A 23,658-nucleotide genomic window follows, 5' to 3' on the forward strand; every position below is an offset into this window, starting at 1 on the left:
AATACCACCACCAAAAAAAAAAAAAAAAAAAGTGAAATGAGAGGTACAGTCTACAACATGGGTTCATGTAGACATGACCACTAAATTAGAATCTCTATTTCACTTTAATACAGGAAGCAGGTTATCATAGATAATAACAAAAATCCTACTTATAAAACTACTTTTAAAATGGCATAACCACAGGCTAAGGGCATGACACAAATGGTACAGCATCTACTCAGCACGCACGAGGCTGTGAGTTCAAACCCCAGTACCACCAAAAAAAAAGACACATGATATTCTGTTCCAGCCATTATTAGGCCACACTCACTAAAATGACATTACCTATTTCGGAATTTAAAAACAAAGGACTACTATTTCTTTCAAAGTATATCTTTATGCTGCTACAAATGTGCAACAATGAAATGAGCAATCCTTTTCTCAACTGTTCAAGTCATGCCTGATTTCATTTCAATTTAATGTGATTATAAAAATTCAATCTGTTCCACTTGTAGACATTCTTTTCAGGTGTTCTACAGAGAGAGCCCATGAAAGGATGGCTTGCGTCAGGGCTGGCTACGGTTTAGAACAACTCCCTTACTACCGGGATCTCTCCCACCGTTGACTTTGACACCAGTACCTTCAGGAGAAAATGCAGTGTTCTTTTCTACACGTTCCTTCACTTCCAGGACATCTTGGGGTTCCTTCTGCTTCCTTAGAATGTTGTTTGGATCTGTTTTTGTAAGAATCTGGCCTTTTGCCCTTAATTTGGCAATAGCAGCTACCTAGAAAAAAAAGAGAAGAGGAAGGTAAGACTCTAAAAGATGAGAGACCCGTGCCCCTTTTCAGTATTAACCAGAAGGATCTGCTTGTTCTCTAATAGAAACTGGTAGAATATTTCATTTTACCTAGCCTTATAAACATAATTATTAAAATTTGATAGCATGGTCTATAAGTTGAAGAATCATTACAGTTTAAGTTTAATATACAATGAATTCAATCCTCACTACCAAAAATATCTATCTATCTATCTATCTAACATAAACAGTTTAACATCAACTAGATTATAGGCTAAAAGGAACCACGTGACCATTTTGGAAGTTTTGAAATCAGACAAAATTCAGATAGAATTCCAGCCATGTGCCTGACTAGCATGTAGCTGTAAGGAAATGACTTCATTCCTCAGCCTCAGTTTCTGTATTTATAAAATAGGGATGGTCATGGCATTGATCTATCTTCTAAGGTCATAGTCGGGTGGATGGAATGAGACAATGCATGCACCTGTACATCAAAAAGAACACAGCACACCAACATCATAGGTGTACAGAAATAGGAATCAATATGTGTGATTATTATTATTGGTATTACTGGTTGTTTTGTTTTAAGATAGATCTCCTTATGTTGCCCAGGTTGGCCTCAAACTCACAATCCTACCTCAGCCTTCCACCTGCTGGGATTATATATGTGTACCACCACACCTGGCTTGGTATTACTGCAGTTATTATTTTGGTAAGACTTTCTTACTGAGCTACACCCCCCCAGCCCTAAAGGATTTTTTGTTTTTGGTGGTACTGGGGTTTGAGCTCAGGGCTTTGCACTTGCCAGGCAGGTGCTCTACCCCTCAGGCCCCTCCTCTAGTGAGGATTCTTTAAGCCACTATTTACAGTCTCACCTTAACAATTCAAGAATTTTCCCCTAATGCCAATGTCCCAGCTATAAAAACGAGATCTTCCTGGAGGCTGTCTCCTTCAGCCTGACAAGGAACAGCACTGAGAAACTAGGCTCTAACTTATTTTGATTAAATGAATGGTATTATGTTGACACCATTATTATTTCAAATTACTTTGACTCTGCTTATTATGATCAGCTGTCTTGTCTTTCCTGACCATCAGTATACAGTTTGAAATGCAAGCTGTTACACTGAACACAAAACCACGTGTTAAAGAAAACAGAAGCCAGTTACCTTTTTGGCCTCTGCTACCGCACTCAGCTTTGGTCTCTGTGGCGGCGACTCATCAAAAAAGAGAACATCATCCCCTTCTGAGATGCCTCGCCCGAGCTTGGGCATCTGAGGGGCCAGGGCTCCTTGCAGCCTGGGGAACTTGGCCCCTGTTTGTGGAGACTGGGCAGGGGGCTGTCCAGATGAGCACGGCACAGCTGGACTCTGAACTTCACTTGAGCTTTGGAGAAATCTTTGAAGAAATACACAGCAACAAAATATGAAGTTGGGCAGTGTGGCTCATTGGTACAGCACCAGCCTGGCATGTGCCAGGCCCTGAGTTTAGTCCCTAGTATTGCAAAAACAAACAGCAAAAAAAAATACACACGAAGGCTTACAAATATCAGGACTCCAAGTGGACTGGGAGACTAGGCAGACCAACGGATGATAACTAGTTGTTAGCAAAATAACTTCTTTTTATTAATAATTATTATGTAAAATAATAATTTCCTATTTTTAAAACAATAATTCAAATTAACACACAGTAAGACTAATACTAGCTTCACTTACTCTTGGCTGAGTTTCCATTGAGTAAACTATAATTATTTGTTCAATCCCTTTATTTTTTTGATGGTACTGGGGCTTGAATTTATGATCTCACACTTGCTAGACAGGCACTCTACAACTTAAGACATGTCCCTAGATCTTTTTTTTTTTCCCCCTGTTCTTTTTTTGCTTTAGTTATTTTTCAGGTAGGGTCTTGTATCTTTGCCCAGGTTGTACTGCACTGCAGTATATTTATGTGTAGCTGGGATTATAGGCATGCACTACCAGGCCTGCCTGAGCTAAGGTCTTGCTAAATTTTTGCCCAGGCTGGCCTTGAACCACTATCCACCTGATTGCCACTTCCTGAATAACTGGGATTATAGGTGTGAGCCACTGTGTCCAGTTTAGAACTGATCTGTTTTACCAACTGGCTTTCCCATGGATGTTGTCTATATAGCACAGACCTGAAGCTGAGATGTGGAGGTATCCTAGACTATGGGTAGCTCTAGGACTTCTAAGACCCCACTCCTCACTGAATCCCTTGCATTTTAGTTCACTCTATTGGAAGACATAATACCTAGATATGTTTGGAAGTCCTTAACAAAGAGGTTTTGCAACTTGAATGGTGATTATTCTATGTGGGTTTAAGAGCTATTTTAAAACAGCAAACTTCAGAAATCATCATCTAAGATTCTCATTTTATAGACAAAGAAACTGAGGCTTCAGATCACTTTGCTCCTACAGACCCAGGACAGAATTCCAGACCAGAGTTCCTTTCATTACCTGTGCCCAGTCTTCAAGCTGTAGGCTGAGTTTACAAGCTGACTATCAAATCCCACCCAAAGATAAGTTTTGATTAGCCAACAAAATCCTGAAATGTGTCAAGTTGTAATTTTTTTAACTGTTCTCTTTTTCCCACAAGGTGTACAATAGGTGTACAATGCCGTATATATTCTCTTTCTCTCTCTCTCTCTCCCCCTCGTGTGTATGTGTGTGTGTATGTGTGTAAGAGAGAGAGAGAGAACTGGAGGTTCATGGTACATACCTCCATTGATTGATATCCCTTCACTACCTCACACTAACCTGCCTGACACCAAAGCCATCCTTAATACTTTCCTTTACACGGGACCGTCTGCCTTCCAGCAGCTCTGATTTGAGGCAGCAAATTGGTTACACACTGGAGTATAGCAGGTGTGACTTGAAACTCCATGAGAGCACATACTCACTTTCTAACCTTTGGAAATGTCATAAGAAAGCCAGAATAACTGCACCCTGCAGAGATAGGGCAAGGAATGAATGAGATACTCTATTTATGAACAGTACTGCACAGTACATGCTAAGCACATACTGTAAACAGTAGGTCTTACCATATTCGGGGAATCTTTGAATTTTGTCCACCTTCCACATCCATTTCTTTTTGATTTTGCCTCTTACATGACTTCCATTTTTAGCACCTTGTTTTTTGTCATTTACTTGAGCAGCTACAATAATCTACTCATTGGCTCTGCTTGTATTTAAAGTCTAACTATGGCAAAGCCAAGGAATGACAGCCAAGTAGGTGACCATGTGCTTTCCCTTTCTCAAAACCCTCGTCCCACTTCTCTTCTTTCTCTTTTTTTCCGGGGTGAAACTAACTACTCTCGTGCTTCAGGAGCCACTTAGAAATTACAATCTTCAATGTTATTTAGGTTATTTAAAAAATGTAGACAACCAAAATCAGAAGTCATGTTTTTAAAATTTATTATGACATCATTGAGAACTCCTGAGATGAGTTATCCAAACAGGAAATGTTAGTTCTGGTATGCTTACCGTTTCTGTATTTCTTCCGATTTCCTCTTCCTCATCTCCAACATCTGTTGCTTCTGTTGCTTCAAGAGGGCTGATGCCGAGATAGACTGGATGGCAGGTTTAGGGCTCCCCAGGAGTCCTAAAACACAAGCCCAGAATGAGGGGTTCTCTAAGAGGCTGAGGGAACTTGGCACACACACTGCAGTCACACAAGATAACGGTACCTGAAGATGTGGCTTTGGCTAAATGTTTTAAGTTTCTGGCTCCAAACGTTGGCAGGGCCATCAATTCTCTGAACTCCTCGGAGCAAGACAAGCTCTTCTGGGGTATTCCTGGGATGTAAGCATCAGCATTAAAAGATTCAAAATTCAGATGGTTTGATGTTGTGTGATGTGCCATTTTTTACACTTGTCACTCATAATTTAGTCATTTGTAAATGAAGTAGATGGGACACCAAGAGGCAGTACAGAACCCTGAACCTTTACCATCAGTCTTAGTAGGACTGCAAGGGTATCGTAAGTGATGACTAGAATATGAAGCATCTGTTATCAGTGGGGTCCCTTGATACAGTACTTCTGTAATACACATGATGGCCAAGCGTCGGTGCCAGGCCCGGCCATTGTTAGGACCGTATGTGCAGGTGGGGGCATTCTCTGCTCTAGGTCTATTTTAACAAAGGTAATTGGGAGAAGCTGATGGCACTGGTTGTAAAGCTGGATGTTAAGGGTTTGACCATCATTTCTTCAGAAATCTTAGAAAGCATATGAAGCTAAGACAGAGTTAGACCAATGCTGCTTTTCCTTAATGTCCTGCCACCAGGCTTGATGCCTTTAGCCTAGCCACACTACCCACTAAGCACACGTGATGAGTGGCTAGCCAGAAATGGAGGATGAGGAGACAGTTACCGAGTTTTTGCTTCGTCTCCTGAATGATCGTGCTTGTGCCCTTGACAACCAGATTAGTCAGCGTGGTTTGAATCTTCTTCTTAGGAGCAATGGCTGCTGCACTGAAATGACAAGATCCCCAGAGAAAGGGAAGTCATGAGCTCCAGCAATGATGAGTACAGAAGGCAGGAATCACTCAATGTATTCATTACCAATGTCAAGTTTCTCAAAGCACCACACAAGCAAGCTTTGCCAGTCTCGGCAACACACTTAACTGGCTTACGAATTGTCTCAGATGAAGAACAAAAGGCAACATGCAATCTTGCTTGAGGCCATTCTGGAAGGCCAAAGAAATAAAAACAAAACATGCCGACAAGCTGGACACTGGTGGCTCACACATAGCTACTCAGGAGGCAGAGATCAGGGGGACTGAGATTTGAAGCCAGCCTGGGCAAATAGTCTAAGAGAACCCTAGCTCAAAAAACCCTTCACAAAAAAAGGGCTGGTGGAATGGCTCAAGTGAAGACCCTGAGTTCAAGCCCCAGTACCACACACACACAAAAAAAGCTAACACTTTGATTTGAAGTCAAGGAACTTAAATTCAAATAATTAAGGACTGAAAAAATGTAGGCCATTAACTGCAGCTTAGTTTAAAATAGAAGTAGAAATACCATTAACCCCATGGGGAACTGCTTAAAAGAACCATGTAAAAGAATACTATGTAGCCACTAAAAATAATGACATAAATGAATACTTGCCAAAGAAAACCTTTTATGTGGGAGAGAGGTTACAATGTATAGGTACCATAGAAGTTCATTTTACACTATTAGAAATTTACTGGGCTGAGGATATAGTTCAGTGGTAGGGCAACTGCTAGCATGTCCAAGCCAAGGCCTGGGTTTAGTCCCAAGCACCATAAAAAACAAACAAAAAACCCTTGACACTTAGGAACATATATACCTAGGAACTAATAGGTTTCAAGGTGTTAAGGTTAAAGATGGTTTAATTTTCTCCTTTTGGTTGAACTATATAACTCTTGTTTAAAAAATATGTACATACACTTCTTTTAACAGTGTGGAAAAAACAGAAATTAATTTAAATAGCGAAAACATGCTTGATGTTACCAAATACACAGGAAGTGAATCCTCTCACCCAATTCCTGTTGGATCAGGAGCAAAATCTATGTTTTGTTCTTGGACTAATTCTAGTTCCCTTGAATCAAGCACCTACCTGTTACACACTCAAATGTGGTCCTTACACGGCCATTTATCACCTCCTTGGAGATTCCATAGACAGCACCCAGAGAGGGGCCGTGCACATCTGCCCAGCATCATCCCAGCCCTATGTGAAGACTCACTGCGTATGTGTGCATGAAATTCAATTTGGGTTCTCAGAGGACTGCGACCTCACTCAAAGTCCTAAGTGAAATGATTCAAGGACTATCAACACTGTGATGAATGCACTCCCAGTGGCCATACCATCAGCCCTGGCACAACTGTGTAAGAAGTCAAAGAACAGGCTCTATGTGAAAGACGTCCAGGACATGACTCACTTACTCTTTTTTCCCTCTGGTCTTTCTACACAAGAATAAAAGAGGTCTTCAGCTACCTTGTTACAGGCAGTGAGCAATGAACAATAAAACCTGGCAAGTGTCCTATGACAGACACAGAAAGTCCAGCCATCAGCTTTGCTCTTAGAAGACAAGCAAAATCCTTGTGGCGAAAGGAAACCCTGACAATGCTTACATGGAGGCTGCGTAGGATGCAGAAGACACTCCCCCATAGTAGAAGCCATCCTGACACAGCCGCTCCTTGAGGCTGGTGCCTTTGCGGGCAAACTTCTTTGGTATTCGTCCTCCGGAGAAGGTGGACTGCAGATCTGCTCGCTTTGCACTAAGCTTCTTGTACTGAGCCTGGATGTGATACTGACAGTATTCACAGTCACTCTGCAGGAAAGAGCAGCTGATGAGGACAAGGTCCCTTCCTCCCGACCTCACAGTACCATCTGTAGCCTGCCGACCTCCACAATTCCCAAATGGAAAGAGCCATATGGCTCCCAAGGGGACGAAATTTCTTCTTAATTCCCTCTTAAAGCACAGTGATAGAGAAAGTGATGTCACCCTTCCCACTCTCTTCCTACAATGGCAAAAAAAATCAGTTCCTAGAGTGAACCCTGAAGAAGCCAGACACACATAGCTACATTTCTCATGACTCCTTCTGTAGAAGACCTGGAGATTGAGAATGACTCCTTACTGGGTATGGGGTGTTTTTAGGAATGATGAAGTTTTGAAACTGAAAGAGCTGGTGGTTGTGCAACTAAATACCACTGAATTGGGCACTTTAGAAATGGTTAATTGTGTACATGTAAATTTTACCTCTATAAAAGTTAATTTAAAAAGTAGCTTCTAGCAGCTTTTCTGGCTATTTCTCTGGTAGACTCTTGGACAAATGCTACCATTTCAAAGAAAAAAAAAGAGAAACATAGTATTGCTCTATGGTGACTCCTTAGATGACCATGGATTTTCTATGATCTAGCTCCCACATGGAGCTCTCTGTCCAGTACTTTCTCTTAGATCTCACCTCTCTGTCCTTACTATGTCTTGTTCACTACTTCACCTATTATCAAGGAACAAGGGAGACAAAATGAGATAAACCAAAACTTGTCATTAAATCCATTCAAAGACTGTAGGAAGTACCTCTTCATTCGTAGTAGGATGGCTATCATCGAAAAAAATGTGGAGAAATTGGAACCCTCTTATGGTAACTGGCCAAGAAATAGAAACTTCCCTGCCCTTAGTTTCCTAAACTGACAATTATTAATTGCACATTCAATTCACTCATCTTGACTCTTCCTATTAAGTAGAAAACTCAGTTCCAATTTGATCATTATAGCTAAAGTACCTAAAAGTCTCTTCCCAAGAAATCTTTTCTTTAGTAGAGACCATCCTAACAAGGCTGACACTAACCAAATTAACAGTCTGTGTACATGGTTCTCCATTCTTCTTCCTGGCTTTACAGGTTCCTAGGTCCAGAGCTTCACCCATTATTAAGACCTTTTGAGGATGATCAATTGATAAGCACAGCTATGAAAGAGAGGAAGGTATGAGTTAAAAGCAGACAAGGCATGGCTTTTAATTTATTTATTAGCAAGAATAAATACAAGAAAGGTTGGCTTTATTGGGCGAAACAAATTTGAATCCAGTGTTCTGATAAAGAGAAACCCAAGTGCAGAAGACCCATTCAGTTCTTTCCCCAGGAACTATCCTTTCTTTCCTTTTGACCATCAGCATCCTGAATTTGCTTGAGCCAGTCAAGTGCTCAGCCTCAGGTAATAATGAATCCTGCTCACTGTTTTCCAGCGTTCCTTATAGCTAGTAATGGTCCTGTGACTAAATCCTAGTCAAGAAGACTTAAGCCAGAGTTAGTAGGGAAGCTCTTGCTTTCCTGATAAAGCAGATAGAGCCTGACTTACCCTACCTCTTTACTTCAGCCTTGAATGGTGACATGATGGCCACTGAATGGCCTTGGTCCACCTAGTTCTTCCTGCTCTTGCTGACAATTCTCAGGCAGAATGTGTCAAGAATACTACATCCTAAGATAAGGAGGACTGCTGAACAGCCTGGGCTCTGTCCTGCAACATTGAGCTCAGTGAGTCCAGTGGTTACTGGGTTATAAAACCAAGGGCAGAGAGCTTTTGGAACACTCAGCTGTAGTGCAAAGTGGGGCACAAGTGGACAATATTTCTTCACCATGGGCAGTTTTCCTGAGCCTTGAGGCATTGGCTCACTGTAGAGCCTAGGCTTCTGCTGGTTCTTGCAGCCCATCTATGAGTAATAAAGTTGCTTTGTGTGAGTATTCTGTCTCACTGAACTCATACTCTGGCAGACTCCTGCCAGAATGAGGAATTTTAGTAGAAATTAGCAAACTGTTTAGAGTTCTACACTAGGATTCATAACCCATACATGGTGTTCCCCTCCCAAGGTCTGATACCATTACATAGTATCTGCTTCTTAGTGACAGCAGGAGCTTCAGAGTCACTCACAAGAGTGACCAAGAAGGAAAAGCAGAGACATCACTATACTGTCATGTTTGGATTTTTTATTATATTTGAAAAATAAACCCCACTGTTTATTGTTAAAAAGAAACTACCTTGAATACATTCCTAACCAACAGGTGAAGATTTGTTGTCATTTTCTGCTGCAAACAAGGAATGAAATAACTTTTTTCTCACTCCTGAAAACAATCTGACTACACTAGAATAAAGCTTCTTGCTGGGTCAGGGTAGAGAAATGACCTATCATTATTCACACTGAGTCTAGAGCTGCAATTTACTAGGGACACCATGAGTAATACCAAAACTCTAACATTGCTTAAGAAGATAAATATTACTTTGATTCTAAACTGCAGTTATGGCTGTGATAATTAATGGAGCAAAATTCCTTTAGCCATAACACAATGCCTTTTTGATGTCACCATGGAAATTTATGTAAGGGATCTAAGGAAACCTGAGCATAAGAGTTAAGTAAATTCCAAGAGCCTTGGAACTAATTTGGTAGAAATTCAGAATATTGGTAGATGATCAACAAACAAAGGAAAGATCAGATTAATGGAGACACACTAATATCAAAGCATGATTTTACTGTTTGGCAGTAGACTAATACAAATGTTTTTCATGAAACTCAGCTAAGTTGTAGAAACAACCAATCAGTGAAACAAATGATGAACAGATTCTTACCTCCTCTGAGCCATCCTTGGGTTTCATGGGGTTAGCATTGAGCAAACCTATGACAGTACCCTGCTCCGTCTTCCAGAGCTCCTTGTGAACTTCTCCGAACAAGAACAATGACACATACCGGGTCAGGTCACGAAGATCATTTAGTCGCCAGATGCTAAATGTTTTTCCCTGAAATGAATATTTATTCTTAGTTTTAATAATTTTTGAGCCATGGCTTACACTGCCTCCATTTACAGTATTTTACTGTGGAAAAATATATAAATATAATCCATCTTCAACATGTAATCACCAGAATGTCTGCTAATCATAAACCAATCCTTTCTTTAGGCTTTAGTATTATATTACTGGGCTCGTTTTAGAGATGAAGGTGAAGCAAGGCAAGCCAGGAGCAAAGTGTTAGTAGACCTAACTGTCAGTCTGAATAGTGGGTGGGATAGCACTGCTTTCCTAATGACGTGTACATGCACACAAACCATTAGGACAAGAGGCACCTATGGTACTAACATTTAACAACTTACTGATATGGGTACTTGACAAGTCTATTACTTATCACTGGTTAATTATATTATTAATAGCAGTAAGGAGGCTTCTGTTGTATGCTATTAAACCTTTGCTTGACTTAGAAGGATAACAAAGAAAGCCAGCAGAGTGTGAAAAATTTCATAGTATCACACAACATCTGAAGAAATACAAATCAGAATGCTTACTACTTGCAACATGAATATTCTCCACTCAAAAAAAAAAAAAAAAAAAAGAATCATTCAAATAATATTCAAGCGAGCTACTTCACAGGGGCACCCAGGATGTGTGTTACAGGTTATGTGAGTCACTAGCTGCACTCTGAGTGTTATAATTGTTCTTCCGTGCATTTGTTCCATGCTTTTCTTGGAAGAGTTCAGATAAAACTTTCTCACCTATTATTTCAATGTCATTGTAGTCACCTGTGAAGCAATTAAGAACTTAATCAAATGAACACCAGACTGTTCACATTTACCTCCACAGTCATAGGGACCAGTAATCTAAAACTCAACCTTTGCGTCAGATAAAGAAAAATCTGGGTTGGTCAAGATTTATATTAGTGAATAACATCAGTACTGAGCATGTACAATCATACAGTCTTTCAAAGCTGGGAAAGATCCTCAATATAATCAAAGCCAGTTCTTTCTTTTTACAGATATGAACATACAGGTCCTTAAAAAAAGATTAAGGGTCAACCTGAGGCCCTTACTGAGAGAAAAAAGCTTAAAACCCAGGTTTCCTGGCTTTCTAGACCATAATATTATTTTCCGATGGTGCCTGAGTCAACTGCAATATTGAAACTTGTTAGATCTTTTGTAACAGCCATCAAATTAAATATACCCTCATCATGCCAGCAATTTCAGCACTTCTGGGATGATATCTTACATCAACAGGGATCTCCAAAAGACGTGCACACTCAGCCTGATTATGTAACCTTCTCCTCCACAGGAGGGATTAGTGTCACAAGGACAACCACAAGTGCCACCAAAACCAATGACAAGTTAACCACAATGAGAATGATTTGGACAATGAAAGCCCAAGAGAGCTGTACAACCAGCTCTTTAAGTAAGACATTCTTTACATATACTGCCCTGAATACTGAAGGACATGTGGCAATGAGAAGTGATTCAAAAGTATGAGAGTCCCCACTGTTGGTTTGCAATGGAGCAGCTCAGCAATCAGTGAAATGGCTTACACTGTTAGAACTCTGTGGAGTGATTTTCTTCAATATAACTCCAAATGTCACCCAGTCTATTTCTTCCAGCTTGTCGCTCACCATCTTTTCCTTGATCTGAGACAGTCTGATCAGTTTTCGGCCAATCATTTTCTTGTTCATTTCTGTGGAGGACACTCGAGGTCGCCTGGGTTAAGATTAGTGGATTGTTAGTCTAACAAAAGATTATCTGGTACCTTATTATGATACCTCAGGGACTTAGTTATATACTATACTATGGATAAGGCACACACTTTTTTTTTTTTCCCTTTTGGGTTTTTGAGACAGGGTCTTGCTATGTTCTAGGCCTGGGCTGGCCTGGAACTCTCAATCCTCCTGCCTTAGCTTCCCAAAGCTGTAATTACAGGTGTGCACCATCATGCTTGGCTAAGGTACACCTTTTTATAGCAGATAAATGCTTTTTTTTTTTTTGAGACAGAGTCTAAACTATGTAATCCAAGCTAGTCTGGAACATTAAATCATCCTTCTTCAGCCTCCTGAGTGCTGAGATTAGAGGCATGAACCATCACACCCAGCTTAATTTTTACATCCAGCTTAATTTTTAAAGCAAGATTTGCTTTTCCTTGGATATAAATCTGATTTAAAAGGTTATTTTATAACCTTTCATGCTTTTTTATAAAATCAATTATAGGAAAATATGATTTTTGTTAAACTGCATGTCATTACATATTTAAATATAGTCTATGATCCCTAGCACTGCAAAAAATAAAAAATAGTAGTCTAAATTCTATCTAAATAAAGCTGGGAATATGATTGATGAACCCTATATATGTGTATGAAGAGAGAACACTGAAACCTGTCATAATCATTTGAAGTAATGGGGAGGGACAGCAGGGAGAATGATGGTAGAAATGAACCTAACCGAGGTACATTGTAAGCATATATAGAAATGTCATATTACAACTCCTTGTACAACTATTGTATGCTAATAAAAATTTTTTTGTAAAAAAGGACAGGAAAAAATTATATAGTCTATATCACTGTTCCCACCTGTCAATTTCTGAATATATACACTACTGTTTATTTCCTTTTGTAGATAAATATTTCTTATTCATTGTATAAAAAAGAGTAAGTCTTCCTTAAACACCTCATATGCAGCAATACTGAGTCAAACCAAGTGCTGCTGTTGACCCATTATCAAGCTTTGTCTAGTTCAAGAGCTCTTGGTTGGGCTGGAGTTGTAGCCCAGTGGTTTAGTGTTTGTCTAGCATGCATGAGGCCCTTGGTTTGATCCCCAGAGCCACAAAAAGCTCTTGGGTGCTGCATAAATACATTGCTTCTAGAGGATTCCATCTTCTGAGAGCAGAAGAGCCATCTAGTGGTACTGAGAGAATGAGGTGGCTGTTTATGGCTACTGACCTGAGCCGCAGGCCAGAGAAGGCTTCCACAGAGACCTGTGGAGCTGGTTCAACAGAACTTCCTGGGGTCCTTGAGCTCTGATCTCTAGTTATTTGACTGGGTTTATTCCCAGGAATCATTCGTAGTGGTTCAGAGGGAGCATTTGTCTTCCTTGAAGATGTGATTTTGGGCTCTAGAAAGTTAACATAAAAATTAAGTGAAAAGAAAACCACACTGAGAAGCACCAAGTTTGCTTATAAAGTTCTTTTTTAAATCAATGATGCAATAACCAAATCTTCAGAGAGAACAAACGCAGACCACATGACCAATTCTGACTACCCTCAAAATCTGTAGTGAGGTCCAATAGAACTTTCTGTGATGATGGAAATATTTTGTGTTAGTGTAATCCAACATGGTGGTAGCCACCTGTTACCTGTAACCATCAATCACTTAAAATATGACTAGTGCTTCTAAGGAAGTAAGTTTCTAACTGAAGTTTAAATAGACACACATAGTGGCTACAGTATTACACGGTGCAGTTCTAAATGCAGTGACACCTATTGAGTACTCAACATATTCAAGCATCACTTACTCCCTACGGAGTAAAAGCCTTCCTTCAGGAATGATTAGTGGAAATTTGTGCACAGATCAAATACGCAAAGCTAATTCCTCTTTCTTCTTCCTTGTTTCATTTCATTTCATTGCATTGCATTCCATTTTATTTGTGGAGTAGCGTCATAAAAGGGGGACCAGGGTACTCTACTGCACACATTAAATATCCCTGATGTGGTTACTTTTCAGATTTAAGAGGTGGCTGCAATGCTCCCAAAGATCAGAAAGCTTGGGTACAGTCCATAACAAAATATGTAAGACTGTTTTGTTCACTCTCAAATGGACTTTGGTAATTGCTCCCAAGCTAAGAGCAATGTCCTTTTCTCACCCCCGCAAAACCAAACTTTTTTCTTTCCTAATGAAACACCTTAGTAATGCCAAAGGTCTCAAGGGAACAGGCACTATACAAATATAAGTGGACAAAATGAACGTATAATTTACTATTGAATTAATATGAACAATCCGAGGCTACAGCTATTCTCTATTACTCTGTCAGCTCAAAGCTATTCAAAAGTGTCTTTCTGAACAAATATGGCCATAAAATGCTGCTTTGTCTAAGCCATGTTACAACAAAACCAATACAAAAGGCTTAAAAATCTTTTTTTTGTTTTATGTGTATGTATATGTATGCTGAAAAAAGATTCTTTCTATTCTATTCACATGGCAAAGGAATTTTTTCTAAAGAATAGACCTTTTGGCTTAATACAACTTGTCTTCAAATACACTTGATCACTTTAAGGGAATATGTGCCTTAATCTCACAAGCCTGAAGGTTAAATCAGATTTCCGATTTTATTGAGCATAAGATCTCAATCCAAGTTATACAACTATGGTCAAAGTAAAACTAAAAGACTACAGTTAACCTGTTAACTATTTAGTAAATACATACTGTGTGCCTAAGGATTTTCTAAATACTTTGAGACAAAGATGAGCACAAAATAGAATTATTCTAAGAAACTTACTTTTCTCAAGAGGAAGCTAAAACAGACCGACAGACACACACACATACACACACGTGTACAACAGTGCCAAAACAGCCAGAGCAGTGTGAACCTGAGGTTTTGAGTACCACACCTATAGGAGAAGTCTTGGGTGTCCGAGCCAGCCGCTTGGTTCTGGGTAGAACAGGGACCTCAAGTTCTTCAGAAAAGCATGTTGATTCCTGAATTCTCTGAACTTTCTTCTCTTTAAGAGGGGGCCGTGGAGACTTAGCTTCTTGATTGAAAATAAAAGAAGTAAGTCAGCAGGGTGCCGGTGGCTCAAGCCTGTAATCCTAGCTACTTGGAGGCTGAGAGCAGGTGGATCACAGTTCAAAGCCAGCCTGGGCAAATAGTTTGAGAGACACCCCCTCCCCCACTTCCAAAAAACTATATATATATATAAAACCAGAGCAAAATGTACTGGAGGTGTGGTCCAAATGGTAGGGTCCCTGCTTTGCAAGAGCAAAGCCCTGAGTTCAAACCCCAATCCTACTGAAAAAGAAAGAACTTAGGAAGAGACACAAAGACTGTTTTGCCAAGAGTTGGATGTAAAGTATGAAGTTATAATTTCACAACAGAAATGCCTACTATTACATTCTGATTACCAGGGGATTTATGAAGAATGACTGGATTTGCAGGCGGTTTAATTGATGCTGCTTTTAGCTGTTCTTGTAATGACTTCATTTGCTCTTGCAACTTCCTTAATTCATCTGAGAAAGAAAAATATATTTTTTAAGAACAAGGTAGAAGAAAATATTATATATTACAAAAATACTTGGCAATATTTGTGTTGTCCACCTGTGTCCCAAAATCTTGAGACTCACGATATAACCACATGCCTAAAACTTGTGATTAATTTTTGTACTTCAAAGAAGTCCTTTAGAGAAATGAACTTTTTATCTCCAGTAATCAAGGCTCTGACACCTAAGCTACCTAAGAATTTCTACTCCTGACAGATATTACAGATGCACTTCTAAGTTAAAATTTTAGAAGTCAAGCAATGATTCTATTTATTTCATAAACTGGAATGTCATAAGTAACATAATAAAGGCTGGCTCCTGTATTAGAAGAAATAGCTAACAACTGAATTTTATTATAACTTAAAAATATGTAAGAGAAAATGCCAGAAACAAGAAAGCAAGTATTCCTTAATGCTTCAGTTCAGAATGGTTTCTTGCTCAAGTAGAATATTTGGTGCCTTTGTAGACCTGTCCCCAGCTCCATGTGCACATAGATCCTAAAGTAATATATTTTGTTACAAGCACAAACAGCACTAGAGCCACTCTGTAGAAGATCAATTATGGCTGCCTGACAAGGATATGGGAGGCCTCTAGACACTCAAATGCTGATCTTAAATATCTCATCTACCAACTCACACAATTTTTAGTTTTTACGATGTAATTTATCAACACCCTTGAATCAGCAGCTAATTTGATGAAGACTGGGGTTTTCATCGACTTTGTCACGAAGAAATGAAAGAAGGCAAGTTGTTAGGGCACCTTGCAACTCCTGATTGGTTTTCTCTTGCTTCTGGGCAGGAGCAGTGAGGACCCTGTTTTCAGTTGGTTGCAATGTGGGAACTTCTTCATCTGTTAAGTCCCCCACATCTCCAAAGAGAGTGGCCAAATTTTCCTTCTGCTCTGTCTTCCCCACTTCCTCCTCAGCCTCTTCTGTGTAAGATTCACCGTCACCATCAGCATCAAAAAGCTCATCATATACATCTGGCTCACCATCTTCCTGGGGCAAGGAGTTATTTTCTTCTACACTACAAGCCAAGGCTGACTCATTCTCCTCTAGCAGAGATGTCAGCAGAGACAAATCATCTTCTTCCACTACAAGACACAGAAGAGCAAGAAGGGAGATTAAGCTTACCTGAGAAAAAGCACTAATGACAAGCATAACTAACTCAAAAACTCAACACTAACGTGGCAATTAAAATGAACCTATAGATTCCTTTTGTCTGGTGTACTTGTTGTTCTCCTGACCCTGGGTACTTCTTAGAGGGCACTGGGCTAAGGGAGAAGGGGCCAACATTTGCTTAGTTACTAGAGTGGGCCAGGCTCTTTTTAGAGTAGACCGTTGATATCTGTGGATCTCTGGTTATAAGGAAAAACTGTGCATGCTCAGTACTGTGCATGCTCAGTGCTGTGTTGCAGATGCTTGATTCATTTTCCCATAACACCGCCTGACTTCCTCTAAAGACATGCGGTCTTTCAACAGGTCTCACATTTTCACTTTATCATTTCAATTAAGCATATCCACTTTTTTGATGTTTGGGCACCACTTGCTTTTTTGAAAGGCAGATTTTCACAAAATTAGGGGCAGGGAAACTCTCAGTTGATGACGCAGAAGATTTAAACACAACTGATAACATGGGACCAACAGCTTCTCCACATCAACTGGGCTGCATAATGCAGGCAGGAATTTAAAATTTTTTTTTCGAAATTCCTTTTGATTTTGTTATTTTTTGACTGTGCTTGTAATACATCTGCAAATAAGATGGACTTAATGTACTTGCAATATTTTAATGAATGAGACAACTTCCTGCATACCAACTTCCATGAAATTCAACCAACAACAGAATAACTAAAAAACACTACCCACCCATTAGCTCTGTGTATGTTTTCTCATTTTGGTTGTTTTAAGATTTTTTTTTTTAAATATAGAAGGTATATAAAAAGTACCCAATATCTTGTAATGCAAAATTAGTCCTCATTAACCTTTGTGTCACATTTGTTTTTGGCCTTTGATGTTAAGTAGCACTTTATAAAGTGTGTCATGCCAAACCTTACCCTAACTCCTTGCCACTGCTGCCACTACTTGTACTTTTATGAAAGTGCAATCACTTTCATAATTTTGGGGTATCTATCATTCTTGTCCTTTTATACTTTCACATAAATATATAGGCAGTCAATCCATAATATTAGATTGTTTTAAGAGTATTTATATAAATATTTCATACTGTATAGATGAACATTGCTTATAAAATGAACCCAAATCAGAACTTAGAGTTCTGGTTTATTTCTTTCAGTTCTTGTATCATATTGTATAGCAAGACTGTATCATTTTATTAATCCATTTTCCAAAAGGACACAGAAGTTACTAAATAAGTTGCAATCACACATACATCTTCTCCCCTCCCCCCACAGGACTGGTTTTCCTTTCTGTCCTTTATTTATTAAAAAAGAACATTTTTGTTAGTTTATGATAGTTATACAGGAGGTTTTGTTATGACATTTCCATATATACATGTATTATACCCCAAATTGGTTCATCCCCTCCATTATTCTCCCTCCTACTCCATTTCCCTTCTTGTGGTGAAAAGAAGGGAAACTTCAATAGGTTTCAATGTTCCATATACTCATACTTGCATAGGAAATTCATCAACCATATTCGCCCTCTTTACTTTCTTCATTTATCTTCCCAATCAAACTAGTGCCCTTCCTTTAACATGACCTGCTTTTGTTCCTGTCCATTGTTTATGTGTCTGTGATCAAGTCAGTGTAACCCTCCTCCACTGCATTTCCTCACCCTTTTCCCCCATCCTGTGTTATTCAACAGTTTTCAGTGTTTCATTGTCGTGTTCCTACACAGATCTGATGTATTTCATTATTACTTGCTTTCTATCATTCTTCCCTTCTTTTCCTCCTCCCTTAGTCTTCTCTAGCAATCTCACTTTTGGAAACATGTTCATGTGTACATCTTCTTGCAAATGTATGAGCATTTCTTGGAAATATGTCTCAGAAGTTGAATTGCTGGATTATTGTGTATACACATTTCCAATTTTATTAGCTGCTGAAAATGGTTCTCAAAATGGAAGTCCTCTCACTAGCACTGAAAGCAAGTATTATTTCTCCACACCACCTCACCAAAAATTTAACATTTTTGGCCAAAGATTATTTTGAAAGGTCTCACTTTTTGATTGGCATTTTATGGATTACTGGCAAGACTAAGACCTGTTTGTTTATTGGCCAATTGGAATTTTTTCTTAATTTATCTGCTGATTTTCCTTGCTTCATTTTTTTTTTCCCCTATTGGGGCAATATTTCTTTATAAAACCAGAGGCATGTAAAGTGTTAAGGGTATCTGACCCATTCCTGTCATTTGAAACACTGGGGCTGCAGTCAGAGTGGGCAAAGACTTGTTCAGGATCACATGAAGACACAAGTCAGTGTAGCAGTCTAGGTTAGTAAGGAGGTCTCTAGATCAGCAAATCTTGTCCTTCCTAAAGCTCTCTATTCTCTTAGGAGAAGGAAAAGACCCTAGAGCCAGACTTAAGCCTCGAATGTGATGACAAGCCAAATGTTTACTCAGATGCTATTTAACAACTAGTTTGACTGCTGAGTCAAGAAAGACTCCAAGACTCTAGTGTGCTGCACAAAAGAGGCAATCCCAGCTCTTCGTGCTCCAGGAGAGATGGCTACAGCTCTGCAATGAAGCAAAGAGGCCTCTATTACCTCTCATTCCTACCTGTGGAAGACAGTACCCCCTGCAAAAGGCCTTGCCCACAGGTTCAAAATGTGGCCTGGTAACTGCATACTCTTCATCATTCTCTCATGAGATTACCAGGGCCAATCCCATGATGCCTCCTGACCCTGTTTGCCTCGAGACCACAAAAAAAATCATCCCTCTTTTCCATGTTGTGCTGACCCACTCATGCTACTTTCTTGTTCCCAAACCTCTGGGACCCATTCCCTGGAATTTACACTCTACAACCAGCAAGTAGTATTCTTTCCTCTATCCTCAGTGACTCTTAGAAACCTGGCTGGCCCTGCAACCCTGTTCAGTGGAAGTTAACTGTTTACACCTCAGAGCTTTGCACTTACAAAGCAGGTTCTCTATCATTGGAGTCATACCTCCAATCCATTTTACTCTGGCTGTTTTGGAGATGGGGTTTTGCTTTTAGCCTGGGCTGGCCTCAAATTATAATCCTCCCAATCTCAGCCTCCCAAACAGCACGGATTACAGGCATGAGCCATCAGTCACTGCTTTCCCATTTTTTATTTCACAGTCTTGCCTCCAGTGTCCTTTGTCCCTCCTACCTCTGTTAGCTGATGATGTTGATCTATATTTTACAGAAAAAATAGAAACAATCGCTTCCTCATCTTTCACTACCAAATCTAAACCTAAGTTCTCTGCTTTCCTTGCTGTGACAATGGACAAAGTGCCTAGTCCTATTTACAGCCAATTCTTCCATTTATAGACTGGATCCCATTCCTCTCAACTTCAGACAGACTTCATGCTACAATTACCAGCTCTCTGTCTCCTGCCTCACCAATTGTTCCCTTTCTTCTGGAGCATTCCTATTCACATACAAAGTCCCTCTAGTGTCTCCCATCTTACCAACTACCTAGTAATATAGGGTTTTTTTTCTATTATTTTGCTCCCTCTGTAAAATGTAAGCAGGAACAATGTTCAACAGTATATTCCTACTACAAGTAAACCTTATGATTTCCTCTACATTGGCCAAATTATGAAGCTATGCCAATCAAATGAGATTTTTCTACAAGACATAATGATTTCTTAAAGAGCACATATCCACACACCTCTTGTTTTCATGTCCATCTCATGGCAAAAAGTTATACTTTGTATTGCAGAAATTACCTTGTAGGCAATTTGGTGACCTTAGGGAATAGGAAATTATTATTATACCATAGGGCAATGAGTTTCAGGTTTACCAAAATGTGATGAATTTCAACATTGGTTTTACTTTTTTTTAAAGAGGGCAAAGTTAATAAACTTGAATTTGAACAATGCATTTTATGAGCCAGGTATGGTGAAACGGGCCTACAATCCCAGCATTCAGGAGGCTGAGGCAGGAGGATCACAGTGCCAGGCCAGCTTAGACTACATACGCAGACCCTGTCTTGAAACACTTAAAAAAGAACATTCAGTGACTCCCGTGAGATCTCTTTTGCACCTCTGAGAAAATACACAGGGTGGGGGAGCATTTTCACTATTTTGCAGGTAGAATAAATAAGGACAAAAGGGTAGTTTTTCCAGGAAAGAAAGCAAAATTAAGAAAACAAGCAGGGCTTACCATCCATGCTGTCAAGAGAACAGTTGTGATCAGAAACTCCAAAGGAGGATCAGGTGCCCAGGAGATGAGTAATGTAATATCTGTTGTGTGAAATCAACATTAGAAAAGTCACCCTTAAAGGAAAAGGGAAATTATAGAGCATCAACAATATCGTAAAACATAACCTCTCTGAAGGCAGATAAAATAAAGATACGTTTTGAAAGTTGTTGAAAAATGGGGGGTGGGGGGGAAGGGTAAGGAAAGCAATGGAAGATGTTGAAATGACCAAAGTAAAGTATCCTCACAGCGGGAACACATCAAGAAACCCCTTTGAACATCAACTTAGAAATTAATAACTAAAGACAGGGCTATAAAATAGGCACAGTGTGTGTGTTGGGGGGGTACTTGTGGGAGGGGAAAGGATGAATGAAGGAGATTAAGGTGAAGGAATAAGGTTGATGGACTTCATATACTTATATGAAACAGAACAGTGAAACCTCTTACAATTGCTTCAAGTGGGGACAGAGAGAGTCCAGGAGGGAGATACGGTGGGGCGATCTAACCAATGTACAGTGTAAGCCTATTTGGAATTATTACAATGAACACCCCTGTACAAGGAATATAACCTATTTATTTTTAAGTCACTCTTGATTCTTCTCTCTCCCAATGCATGTCCAACAAATCAAGAATCCCAGAAATCCTACAGGGCTTAACCTTAGACAAAATCTAGAATCTGCCATTTCTCTCTGCCATCAGAAACACTATCTCCCTCCTCATCCTCTTTTACTTGGCTTTAAACTGTGCTTCAAAATAATATTTAGGGTTACTATCTCATTTCATCTGTTAGAATGCATCTGATGTCTACTTTATCCATAGCAGTCTAGTGTGTGAGTCTACTTAGTTTCAGCCTCAGTCAGGATTTCAACTCAGTACTAGTTAGCAAAAAACAGAGGAACAGTTAAGGTAGCCAATTAAGATAAAAATTCTATCATTCTGTGTTCTCTCCTTTTCTCACTTAACATAACTTTTTTTAAGGTGTAAGGCTAATTAGTTAAGTTACATGTGCTCTATAATGTATGTGAATTTGGCAAGTCTTGTGTCACGGTATTAATTATGGTGCTTTCTTTTTATAGATTCAGCAAGCATTTCCATGGACCCCATCATGTATTCCACACTGTGTTATCCACTGGGGATTAGGCAGGATCGTAAACTTCTTGAGGATCAGGCAAACTGTCCTGGTTCATTTCTACAACTAGCCTCAGCCTTCCCTCCAAAAACAACCTGTGCCTTCTTGATGGCCCTCACATCCAGGGCAATCCAACGTGTACTATGGATTTTACCTCCAACATACTGCTCAAATCTTTCATTTCTCTCCAACTTCACCACCCAAACCCTGGTAAAAGCCACCATTATCTCTGGCCTCCACGACTGTGTTAGCTTCCTCTATTGGTCTCTTTACCCTCCCTGCAATCTATTCTCCACACAACATCTTTCCTTGGTAATCTTTTAGGAACATAAATCAGATCATGGTATTCCCTTAGTTGAAATTCTTTACTGCTTTTTCATTGCCCTTGGAACAAAATTACCAAGTCTGCAAGGCAGACTTGCCTATTTCCACTTCCTCATCTTTCGTGTGTCCACCTCACCCAACTCTACCCACCTCCCAAACTATGCTCCAGCCCGACTAGTCTGCTTTCAGCTTCCCGAGAACCGCGATGCTTTCAGGCCTGGGGCACTGTCTGGAAAGCTCCTCCTCGCCCTTCAGTCTCCATTTTTGTGAGCCTCTCCAGGCCACCCTATCTGTGTTGGTTCCCTTCCCTATCGTCTCCCTTGACCCTTGCCGGTACTTCACGGCACATCGCCCACTACCTATTATCCTCTTCAGATTGCAAGTCTCACGGCAGCAGACTGTCTTTGGAGCCTTGCACAAAGCATGCATTCAACAGCGACTAGCAAATCACGAATTCAAAAAAATGAATGAATGAATGAAGTCCAGATGGCAAGCATTTTAAAGCGTTACCGGAAAAAGAAACGAGCAGGTTCCTTAGGTAAACGATCCCGCAATTCTCCAGGCCCCGCGCCTACTTTAATTCTCCGTCCCAAGCGTCCGCCCGGCACCGCGCTGTCCCGGGGTCGCCCTGCGGCCGCCCGGCTCTAGATCTCATCCACCCGAGCCCCAGGGTTCCTCTGCTCTCCTTTCAGGCGTCTCCAGAACCTCCCGCAGAAGCGCCGGGGCCACCCGCACACCCAGAGCCCGAGCCTCTCACCTGATGCCGGTATCTCTTCCCAGTCTACAGCGGAACCCGCCAAAATTCCAACCGGACTCCGCCCCACCTCTGACGTCAGACGCATGCGACTGCGGCGCCGTCTTGATTGGCTACGCCGGAGCTCTCGGAGGAGACTGTCTCAGGGGAGGGAGCGAAACATCGCCCCGCTTAGAGCAATCTGATTGGCTTACGTCATCCGGCGCCCTCTTGGTTGAGGGCAAAGGAACTTCCGGTCGGTGAATTCTTAGGCTCCTTTAGGTAAAATAGATATCTGGCGCCCCCCCGCGCCAGAAAGTCTTACAGTATTTTGGTCAGCGGTGGGAATTCAGTTCCTGATTCTTTCCAGGATTGATTCTTATCTTGACCTTTTCAGCCCAGTTCTTTTTTTTTTTTTTTTTTAATTCCGCGAGTTGGAGGGTAAGGATGGACGTAGAGAAGCCCGGATGTTTCCCCACGCCGCTCGCGGCTGCTGCAAGGTCCCTGGGTGTAAGTGATCGTATAGAATCTGCACAAGCTGGTTGAGTATCTCACTTGGCTTTGCTGCCTGGTGTCCACTTGAGATGTTTGGACTTGAGAAAAACCAGACAAAAGAATTCTACTTTTAATTTCAGGAAATAACTTACCTCTTTAGATTTAGTTTCACCACCCGTTAAATGAGGGAAAGGATAGATGACATTCTTTACAGAAACCATGATATCCAGAGTAGTTTTTGGTCCACGGATTTTGGTGTTAGAGTTGAGAATAACTTCTCAGGAGCTATATTTTTCATTAGTAAAATTCATCCCTTTTATGCTTTTATATTCTGAAATGTGTATTTGTA

At 40.3% G+C, this 23,658-nt stretch overlaps 1 protein-coding gene across 1 annotated transcript in view; it reads right to left on the reverse strand.

Moving 5' to 3' along the window:
- Positions 1-23,456, reverse strand: part of Mcm10 (minichromosome maintenance 10 replication initiation factor) — a 35,927-nt gene extending 12,471 nt beyond the window's left edge. The window contains exons 1-15 of the mRNA XM_020169243.2: positions 22,839-23,456; positions 20,593-20,672; positions 16,052-16,384; positions 15,158-15,262; positions 14,647-14,787; positions 12,983-13,154; positions 11,585-11,750; positions 9,871-10,038; positions 8,102-8,218; positions 6,882-7,081; positions 5,158-5,258; positions 4,477-4,584; positions 4,274-4,391; positions 1,943-2,171; positions 620-764 (exon numbers count right to left, since the gene is read on the reverse strand). Coding sequence (XP_020024832.2) covers positions 620-764; positions 1,943-2,171; positions 4,274-4,391; positions 4,477-4,584; positions 5,158-5,258; positions 6,882-7,081; positions 8,102-8,218; positions 9,871-10,038; positions 11,585-11,750; positions 12,983-13,154; positions 14,647-14,787; positions 15,158-15,262; positions 16,052-16,384; positions 20,593-20,599 — 2,110 coding nt within the window. The 5' untranslated portion in view covers positions 20,600-20,672; positions 22,839-23,456. The remainder of the gene's footprint in view (positions 1-619; positions 765-1,942; positions 2,172-4,273; positions 4,392-4,476; positions 4,585-5,157; positions 5,259-6,881; positions 7,082-8,101; positions 8,219-9,870; positions 10,039-11,584; positions 11,751-12,982; positions 13,155-14,646; positions 14,788-15,157; positions 15,263-16,051; positions 16,385-20,592; positions 20,673-22,838) is intronic.
- Between the last annotated feature and the right edge of the window lie 202 nt (positions 23,457-23,658).

Source organism: Castor canadensis, chromosome 15, assembly GCF_047511655.1.
Source record: "Castor canadensis chromosome 15, mCasCan1.hap1v2, whole genome shotgun sequence".
NCBI lineage: Eukaryota > Metazoa > Chordata > Mammalia > Rodentia > Castoridae > Castor > Castor canadensis.